Below are 11,047 nucleotides of genomic sequence, written 5' to 3' on the forward strand. Positions count from 1 at the left end.
TGCGACTTGGATTGTATTGATTTATTTGATTTTGAAAAATATAAAGTTCTAAGGTTTTAGTATTAAAAAAATAGAAATTACTTTATGTTTATAAAATAAAAAATTAATGAATCTAATTTGATAAATTTTACATTTGTAAAATGTTATTTAAATAATAATAATAATGCACGAGTAAGATAAAATCTGAAACAAATTAAATATATTATAAGTAAAATCTTACGTTTATAATAAAACAATAATTTTATATGCTCTTTGTTAAAATGAGATCAATTCAAATATTTTCAGTTTTGATCCGTTTTTTATTTGTGTTATATTATTAGATGAGTATTTTTGTTTGTGAATTGATTTAGATTTAAGTACCTATATTGATTAGTCACAAAAAAAAAAAGTACCTATATTGATTAGGATTTAAAATGACAATACTTGTGGATACTTAAGATTATTTTTCCTAAATAAGTCGTAATCTTCCATGGATCTTGATGAATACGTGGAAAAAAATATTATTTGTACACTAAAATCAATTATTAAAATTAGTTATTAATATATTTATATATAAATATATGTGTAATTTAATTTATTTTTAATAATTCATTAGTCAAAGATTAAGTTATTTGATTAGATTAAATTGGATCTATTTCCTCTCAAATTATATTATCACTTAAAAAAAAAAAAGTACACCATTAATTATTTTTGGATTAAAATAGTAGGACTCACAAATAATAAATATTACAAATTTAAAGATTATTAAAGCATTACTTTACTACTTTACTAGTATTGTCACTTTAGAGGATCTTTTTTCGATTAGATCAGATTAATCAAACTCAAAATTCATGTCTAACTTATCTAACAACAAATTATTCAATTCTTGTGTTATTTTTATTTGTTATCTTATCTTTCTCTTCTAAAAAGAAAATTTGTTATGTTTATCTTTTTTTAAGTTAGTTATACTTATCTTTTTCTAGAGATTATGGTTGTTCTATCTTATTTTAAAATTCAAAATCAGTTTAGTAGTAGTATAAATAGATAGCATTGTTTTCCCAAAAACAACATACAATAAAAATTCTTCATCTTTTCTTTTCTTATTCTTTGATAATTTTATTCTAGTATTTTTTTTTTAGAAAAAAAAAAGATGAAGGTGGTGCAGAAATATAGAAAGAAATACTGTACTTGAAGGAGAAAGAGCAAGCAGCGATCTTCAAAGTGTGCGTAGAGCGCGATAAGATTGATCTTCAGAGGGCGCGTAGAGAACGATAAGAGTGATTTTTAGAGGGCGCATAGAGCGCGATAAGAGTGATCTTCAAAGAGTGCGTGTAGAGTGCGATAAGAGTGCATATGGAACTGCCGGAAAGAAGCGCAGACAGAATTGCTGAAAGAAAGCGTAGATGGAACTGCTGGAAGAAAGCGCAGACAGAACTGCCAGAATAAGACGCAGACGGAACTGCGGAAAGGAAGCGCAGACGAAACTGCGGAAAGAAGGCGGGTAGAAAGTGCAGACGGAATTGTGGGAAGGAAGCGCAATGAAACTGCCGGTAAGAAATTCATATTTATTTTTAAAAATTATGGACATAGTGAATGATCTATTCCATGAATGGTAGTTATTTTCGGTTAGAATAGGGATAACCAAGATTGAGATATGATTTTCACTTGGATAGATGTAATAGGGATTAGTTGGATCTTGAGCTAAATTGAAAGATTGATTTTTCATTGTGGGAGGAGTTAAAAAAAGAAGCAGGGTAATTTCTCACTGGAGAGATGATAGCTTATATATCCTCCTTAAGGAGGGTACCATGGCTTTGATACTATGATATCCTCCTTGAGGAAGATATATAAGCTATCATCTTTACAGTGAGATATCACCATGCTTTTTTTTTCAATCCCTCCCACATTGAATAATCAATCTTTCAATTTAGCTCAGGATCCAATCGATCCCTATTACACATATCCAAGTGAAAATCCTATCTCAATCTTGGTTACCCTTGTTCTCACAAAAAATAACTACCATTCATGGAATAGATCATTCACTATGGCCATAATTTTCCAAAATAAATATGAATTTCTTACCGGCAGTTCTGTTTGCGCCTCCTTCCCGCAGTTCTGTCTGCGCCTCCTTCCCGCAGTTCCGTCCGCATCTTCTTCCCGCAGTTCTGTCTGCGTTTCTTTTCAGCAGTTTCATCTGCATTCTGTTTCAACAGTTCTGTCTGCACTCTTACCGCGCTCTACATGCCCTCTAAAGATCAATCTTATCGCGCTTTATGTGCACTCTGAAGATCGGTGCCTGCTCTTTCTCCCTCAAGCACAGCATCTCCTTGTATGTTTCTACATCACCTTCATCTTTTCTTTTCTTATCCTTCCAAGTCTAATAGACCTAAAATTATTGCGTTCTACATGCCCTCTATTATTGCGTTTCTACATGCCCTCTATTATTGCGTTCTACGCGCCTTTTGAAGATCGCTGCTTGCTCTCTCTCCCTCAAGCACGGAATCTCCTTCTATGTTTCTGCATCACCGCGCCACAAGCGTCTTCCTTAACTATTTCATCAGAACTTATCCAAGATGTAGATTATTAACATCTTCCATCCATCAGCTTGTGGGACTTATTAAATTCTTGTGTTATTTTTATTTGTTATCTTATTTTTCTCTCCTAGAAAGAAAATTTGTTATGCTTATTTTTTTAAGTTAGTTATACTTATCTTTCTCTAACAGAATCGTCTAAAGATTTTAGTTGGTTTATCTTATTTTAAAATTAAAAATCAGTTTAGTAATTAGTATAAATAGGTAGCATTATTCTCCCAAAAACAACAACATACAATAAATTTTTTTTATTTTTTTATTCTTTCATAATTTTATTACAAATTAAATCTACTATTTCCCCTTCCTCTATAAATTAACCTTAACAGCCTCCTTAATCATCCAATAATTTCAACATCAAGTCTTTTATTCCGATAACAAAAAATAACTCTCTATTCTCCAAATTTACAAAGTGCTATTTTTCTTCTCAAAGGATATGGATCCACCACTTTGTGTCAATGGTTGCGGCTTCTATGGTTCTACTGCCAATAACAATCTTTGCTGAAAGTGTTACAAATATCACATCAAACAAACCTTCATCATCATGGAATCACAAAGCAATAATAACAACCATGCATTAACTGATGCGTTTGAAAGATTTACCAAAGACTTTCGGGCAATCGTTGACGATATTTCTACCAACAACAACAACAATGCAACGAAGAAAAGGTGCAAGAGGTGCAATAAAAAAGTTGGGTTAATAGGGTTTGAGTGTCGATGTGGAGATTTGTTTTGTGGAAGGCATAGGTATCCAGAAGTTCATGAATGTGAATTCAATTTTAAGGATATTGGTCGCAACATTTTGACAAAACAGAACCCTCTTTGTATTCGTGATAAATTAGATGAAAGAATTTAGGATGTTCATTCAATTGTTTTTCTTTTTAGTAAAGATTTTTGTTAATATGAATTATTCTTTATAAATTCATCGTACCCTTCTTTGTTTCGCCTTTTATTATTATTATTATTATTATTATTATTATTAGGGATAAGTGTGATTTTGGTCCCAGGAGAGAGTAGAGGGAGAGAGAAAGAGAAGAGAGGAGCGCCGCAACCCCTCCTTCTCCACATCGTCGTTCACCACCGCAACCCTTCCTCCTCCACATCGTCGTTCACCGTCGCAGCCCCTCCTCCACCACCACCGCCGCAATCCTTTCCCTCTGTTTCAATTTTTTATTCTTTTTTTTTAATTTTTTATATTTAAAGGATTCTATTGTTGTTGTTGTTGATGATGCTTCTGGTAGCTTCTATTTATTCCTTTTATTCCTGTTGTTGATGCTTTGGTTGCTTCTGTTTCTGTTGCTTTTTTTTATTCTACTTCTGATTTTATTTTTGTTGTCACTCTAATTCTATTATCCATTGTTATTGTTGTTGTTGTTCTGCTGATTGTTATCCATTGTTGCCTGTTTTTTTTTTTCTGCGTTTGTGCATCTGCTTTTGCTTTTGTTAATGTTGAGGAAGAAGAGGGGTGTTGCGGAAGAAGATGGGAGGGGAGGGTATTTTCGTCCGAAGGACGATTTTAAAACAAACTGAAACTTTGGGGGACCATTTTGTAGCGAAAAAAGGCTGGGGACGAAATAAATTTTCGGCCTCTACGTTGGGGACCAAAATCATACTTATCCCTTATTATTATTAGTAAGTAGTGATTATATGATGAGGAGTAGTACTATACTATAATACTAGGCATTTTGTTTTTTTTCCAAAGATAATAGGTTATATTTCATTAATTATTGAAAAATGGAATACAAAGATGTCCAAAAGCAGGACAGCATAATGAAAGGTGGGGATTTCTCAAAAACACTACACTGAAGATATTCATCCAACAGTGCGTGGTCGAAAAAAGAAGAAAAATCTTAAAGAAGAAAGAATGATAAATCAAATTGAATGAAACTAAGAGCTTGTCTCATGGAGATGATGACCTAAATTGGGAGTTCTTTGGATTTCACAGAGCAACTTGACAGAGCTTGCTAGAATGGCAAATGGCATTGAAGTAGAACCTTCAAAAATCAACTGGTTGCGAGCTTTCCAATAGTTCCAGCAAATGATGGCAAGCAATTGAGGATTATGGTCATCATTCTTCAACGGGTTAAGCATCTTTGTTGATGCAGTCCACCATGTCCAAAAGTCATTAGGACTCTGAGAGAAAAGACAGTCATGAAGATAACTCTGAGACCATACATCTTTAATTCTAGAGCAATCGATCAAACAATGAGTGATTGTTTTGGTTGCTTCATGACAGCAGGGGGCATATTGGTGATATAGATGGGATGCGGTGATGAATTTGAGCAAGCACCGGAAGCTGGCCATGGAGAGCTTTCCAGATAAATAGCTTAATTTTGTGAGGCAAGTTCAACTTCCATAGATCAATCCATGGCTTTTTCTGCTGCATATAATTAGGGCAAAGCTCCAGAGGCGGATGGTATAATAAATAGCCAATTCTGTGACCTGAAGCTGTATTATATTGCTTGGATTTGTTCAAATTCCATTGCAATTTGTCCCTGCTCTGCTGAATTTTAACTGACAAAATCCTGTTTGCAACGTCTTGGGGAAATAATTCTTGAATGAGATTCTGATTCCAATTCCTATCTTCAGTAATTAGATCTTTAACCCTTGGAACCAACTCAAAAATAGCATGTCTATTTGGCATGTCAGAAATCATTAAAGGATACGGAGGAGGCAGCTAAGGATCCTCAAAGGTTCGGATATTCTATCCAGTACCCACAGCCCAATTAAGACTTTTTTTAACAATCTTTCACCCTTCCAGTATGCTCCTCCATCCTCAAGAAGGTAAGACTCCAATTTCTGCCGTTATAGCATTACCATTGCTAAAGTATTTACCTCTTAGGATTTTGGATAATAAGGAAGTAGGCTGTGTTACGAGTCGCCAAAACTGTTTGCCTAAAAGTGCCAGATTTTGGATTCTGAGATCTTTAAATCCAAGGCCTCCTTCTTTTCATGGGCGAGTCATAGTGTCTTAGCTAATCCAAGCCATCCGCCTTTCAGAACTTTTTTGTCCCCACCAGAACTGAGAAAGTAGAGAGTGAATTTTCGAATTTAAACCATCAGGCAACTTAAAGCAAGACAATGTATAAATAGGAATAGCTTCTCCCACTGCCTTAAGCAATACGTGTCTACCACCTAACGATAGAAGATTGCGCTTCCACCCTTGGATTCTTTTCTGAACCTTTTCTTTGATCATACTAAAAGAAGCCTTTTTTGATTTAGAGACTGTAGAAGGCAAACCAAGGTATTTATCCTGAGACCCAATATGATTAATATTCATAGAGTTAGCCAGTAGTGTACGAGTGGTGGAGGAAGTGTTGTGGCTAAAGAATATAGCAGATTTATTAAGATTTACCCTCTGGCCACTGATGCTTTCATAAGAATTCAAGAAATACAGGATATTTGAACATGCTTCAGGATTAGCCTTACAGAATAAGATAGAATCATCAGCAAAGAGGAGGTGGTTGATCTTGGGACATCGCCTATGTATCTGAAGACTCTGAATTAGCAAGAAGGAGAGACCTTCTGCACAGAAGAGAAAAAGATAGGGAGATAGAGGATCTCCTTGTCGAATACCTCTATTTAGTTTGAAGAAACCATAAGGTTGTCCTTCCACAATAACAGAATAAGAAACAGTTGTCACTAATTCTCGAATCCACATGATTCACCGGGAGTCAAAACCAAGCTTCTCCAATATAAACCAAAGAAAGTGCCATTCCACCCTATCATATGCCTTACTCATATCTAATTTTAGTGCCATTTCATTTTCGAGTCCCCCTTTTTTTGTTCTTCAAGTAATGCATACACTCGTGAGCAATTAGGATATTATCAGAGATTAATCCGCCTTTAATAAAAGTACTCTGTGTAGGGCTAATTAATTTATTCATCATACCCTGAAGTCTATGCACAAATACTTTGGAGATAATCTTGTAAAAGACTGAAGATAGGCTTATTGGTCTTACCTGAGTCATATCTTTAGCATCAGAAATCTTGGGAATAAGACAGATCTGAGTGTGGTTAAAATCCTTCAAAATTCTGCCCCCTGAAAAGAAGCTCTTAATTGCTCGAAACACATCACCACTAAGTATGTTCCAAAAGCTTTGAAAAAATTTTGCTGTCATACCATCATCTCCTGGAGCACTTTGAGGATGAATGCTAAATATTGCGCGTTTCACTTCCTCTATAGTTACTGGTCTTTGAAGCCTATGGTTCATTTGAGCTGTAACCTTAGGTTCAAAATCAGTAAACAGAGGTTCAGGGTTCTCATGACAAGTGGAGGAAAAGATGTCCTTGAAATAAGATTCAGCCACAGAAGTAATACCAGCATTTGAAGTAGCCACTTCACCATCACTGCCAGTTAGTTGCCAAATTCTATTCCTTCGGGTTCAATTTCTAAATTTCTGATGGGAGAAAGCTGTATTCTGATCACTGGATTTGAGCCATTTGACTCTAGACTTATCTTTCCAATAAGATTCCTCATTTTGCAAAGCTTTTTCAAGTTTGTCCTCTATTTCTGAAATGATGTCGCCTCTATGAATTTCTGCTAAACAAAGTTTCTCTACTTCAGACTGTAGTAAATAAATCTCCACCTTCGAATTAGATCTGTGTTCTTGCTGTCATCTGATAATTTTATGCCGACAACGCTTTATTTTTTGAGCTAGGATATACATGGCTGAACCATCAATCTGTTTGTGCCAAACCTCTCTAACAATTTGCCTTATTTCATCATTGGAACACCATCTTTCTTGGAATTTGAATCGGTGTTTAGATCTCTCAGTTCTTGGATTAGAGTCTAAGAGAAGAGGGGAGTGATCCGAGCCTGATTCTGACAGTCTAAGAACCGTTGCATTGGGATAGAGTTGCTGCTAATCAACTCCTACCAGGAATCGGTCCAGTCTTTCCTGTATCAACTCATCACCCCTCCATCTATTTGGCCAAGTGAATGGTCTTCCGACCATACCAATATCAATAAGAGAATTATCATCAATAAAACTGTTAAAGGTTTCAATAGAAGAAGGAGATTTAGCACCCCACCTGCTTTCTCCAATTGATTAGAAATGGCATTAAAATCACCCATTAACACAATCTTACCATCGAACTGTTGGGTGACTGAAGTTAATTCAGCAATCTGAGCCATTCTATGTTGATCATTTGAACTGATATAAACACCTAGAACACCATAGGGATCATTAGAACCAGCTGTCAGAACTGATGCCACAATGAAGAATCTACCATGCTGTAAAATCTGAACAGTGCAACCATCCCTCCATGCCATTGCCAAACCCCCTGATAATCCATCCGGATCCACAATAAACCATTCCTTGAAACCACAAGATATTAGTTTTTCTTCAACTTGTCGAGATTGATTTTTTGTTTCACAGATAAAACCAACCTCGGGGGAGTAGGATTTGCAAATCCCTTTAAGATTGTGGATTGTCAGGGGTCTCCCCAAACTCCGACAATTCCACGAGAGCAGTTTCATATTTCTTTGGGTGCCACTTGAAGGCTGGCACCCTCCACCGTCATAGCAATTATATGAGAGTTCTGAGTCTCTGATTTGTTGCTCATGGTGTAGAGAAAAATAAAATTGGTATTTAATGATTTCAGAGAGAAATAAGATATATGGAATGAGTGAATTAGAAAACGGAATGAATTAAAAGAGGAATGAATTGGGAGAGAAAACAAAAATTAGGGAACTAAGTGAAAAAAAATTAAGAGAAGAAAGTAGAAGAAGATGGAAAAGACTTTGACGAAGAAAAGAAAAAGAAAAGTGTAACCATGGAGGCGGTGCAGTGAAACCCTAGCAGAGCATGAACGAACTCATAGGGCGCTAGATGAGAAGTACGTACTCCCGCTTTAGTAGTCTAATGAAAAGGTTCGGTGCTTATTATTGTTTAATATTACTTTTATACTAGGCATGTTGTTTAATTTGAAATAAAATAAAATAAAATATTGATTTAAAAAAAAATTAAACCATCTTTAATTTCTAAAAAATTTTTTTTCATTGGCGGCAAGTTCGTCATAGCCCTCAAACCTCAGCATATTGGCTAAGGTTCGTCCTATCCCCCAACGAACTTCAAGACTTTGCCTTCATTTTCGAAAGAACATATAGTATGATCAAAACTCTTAATTTAAAAAAAAATCTGGACAGTGCCAACAACAAGCATGATTTGTTCAGCACTGCTCGGCGACAATAGCAAAGGCATTATCATTCTTTCCGCCTGAGGAGTACACAAAAACAAGTCATATATAAAAATAGCATTACATTTTTATATTTTCACATTATTTTTAAAAATACATACTCTTAAAATACATTGAAAAAAAAAGATAAAATTATACGTTTAAATTATTATTTGTTTAATTGTGTGTTGATGAGTTTGGAAAACTCTAAATTAAATTAGTGATGACTAAACATTATTAATATGATTAATTGCAAAATTATTAAATTGATTCCAATTTAAATATGTTAATTAAAATAATTTTGCTATGCAGGTTTTGTTATGGGCCGAAAAGAAAAGAAAAATTGCAAGCCCAATTGTATTAAAAATAACATTCAGCATAGATACAAAATCCCTTTGATCCTTGTGGCTGAATTGTTGTTATGTTATTTGGGCCAGAATTCAATCATTACTATGAGCCCAAATTATTTTGCTTGCTTGGACCGAAAACAAGAAAGAGAGAAAGCAAGGAATGCTTCCAACGGATCTTATTTCTATCATGTGGTAGATTTCAAAATTCTTTTTGCTTAAGTTAATTGCCTTGAAAATATGAAAGAGAAAATGTCAAAGTGATTTGATGGCATTAAGTGTAGCTTACACGCTACTACACAAAGCATGGAGAGTTGATCCTAATTAATTTATTTGTAATAACACTCATAGCTTTGCTCTTTTTTTTCTTCTCTCTCTACTCCTTCTTCTCTTTCGGTCATTTCAACAGAGAAAGCATGAAGGCTAAAGCTAGCTACCGAAAAGAAGAAGAAGCAAGCAACAAGACCATCATAATAATGGCAAGAAAAAGAAAACAAAAAGTATGTTGTGGCTGAGATTTTCATCACTTATGGTAAGATTTGCTGAAGAGATCTCAGCTTCTCCATACCAAAAATGGAAGATGAAAATTTCGGTCAGAGGAAGAAGATCTCAAGGATGGCTCGTCTTTGCTTTTGTGTTCACTCATCACATAAGATAGCTAGGGTGGCTGCGTGATGGAGGAAGAAAAAATGGAGCAGGAGGAGCTGTCATACATCAAGAAGCATCAAGGGCTAGGAGTCCTTCTTGGAGAGCAAGACAAGTTGGATGACTCAGATTAATGAAGCTTGGTGTAAAGAGAAGACTCAGAGGTATTTGCATGTTGGTTCTAGCATTCGGTTATCTCTCCTCTCTCTCTGGTCGAACCGGTTTGCTTGGAGAAGAAGAAGTTTAGCTTGGTTTATTTGGTTTCAACCGTGGAGGCTTCCCCCTATAATTAAGGGAGAACAGCCAGGGCTTGAAGTAAGAAGTGAGAGTGCAAGGCACAGAGTTCTCGTAGCTACCTAAGCTAACAGAAGTTCTTCTCCTTCAATGCTTTCTATTTTGTAATTTTCTGTTTAATTTTGTCTGTCTTGAGTCTCATGAAAAAAGGCAAACAATGAGGTTTGTAAGAAAAAGCCATAGAGCGGAAAAAGGCAGAGTGCACAAAATTAAAAGAAAAAGCCATAGATGTCCTTAGAGGTCCTTTGTACATCTGTGTTGTGTTTCATGATTCTGTGAGAATCTCCTTGCAAGTTGGGTTAGCACTTAGCAGTTGAAAGCTTGGCAGTAACCAAGTCAAGTTCAGGATTTGGGTTTAGATTCTGGACTTGTCCCGGATAGAAAGGGTAGTTCCTAGGAAGAATTGGTGTTTGTAATCAAGAATGATTATAGTGAAATTCCATCATTGTTGTGATGGAGACTGGATGTAGGCTACATTGCACTTTGCAGCTGAATCAGGATATATCTTGGTGTAATTCTCTCTCTCTTCTACTCCATTTCTATTTCTGCTGTCCAGGAGATAAAATTGAAAAATATCTCGTGCCAGGTGACGAGATAAAAAGAAAAAGTCTCGTGGCTAGGTACGAGATAAAAATAAAAAAGTCTCTAGAAATTATTTCAAAGACCAGCAAGTGTTATTAAGTGAAAAAAAGAGACTAAGATTCAACCCTCTTTCTTTTAGTCACTGAAAATCATCATGTGTACCACATGCATGGTGAGACAACACTAAGAAAAAAGTGGTTGTAAAACTTAAACAAGAAAGATCTGACATTTGAAGTTTGCTGAGGGTGCTACGAACTTTACATTTTTTGTGAAGTTCATTAAGAAATACATCAAACTTTGTGAAATGTGAGATTCGCAGAGAGAACGGCAAACTTATTCTGGGCTAAAAAAAATTGGATCCTCGCAAAAAGAAGTGTGAATTTTTTTAAAATATATTTTTTAAATTTTATTATAGAAAAAAAAAAGTCCATA

General features: G+C 35.2%; 1 protein-coding gene across 1 annotated transcript; it reads left to right on the forward strand.

Annotated features, from left to right (window-relative positions):
* LOC107621478 (zinc finger A20 and AN1 domain-containing stress-associated protein 1-like) lies at window positions 3,112-3,423 on the forward strand. Its single transcript, XM_016323493.1, has one exon. It carries the CDS (start codon window positions 3,112-3,114, stop codon window positions 3,421-3,423), a length of 312 nt encoding a protein of 103 aa, XP_016178979.1.

This window comes from Arachis ipaensis, chromosome B10 (assembly GCF_000816755.2).
Source record: "Arachis ipaensis cultivar K30076 chromosome B10, Araip1.1, whole genome shotgun sequence".
NCBI lineage: Eukaryota > Viridiplantae > Streptophyta > Magnoliopsida > Fabales > Fabaceae > Arachis > Arachis ipaensis.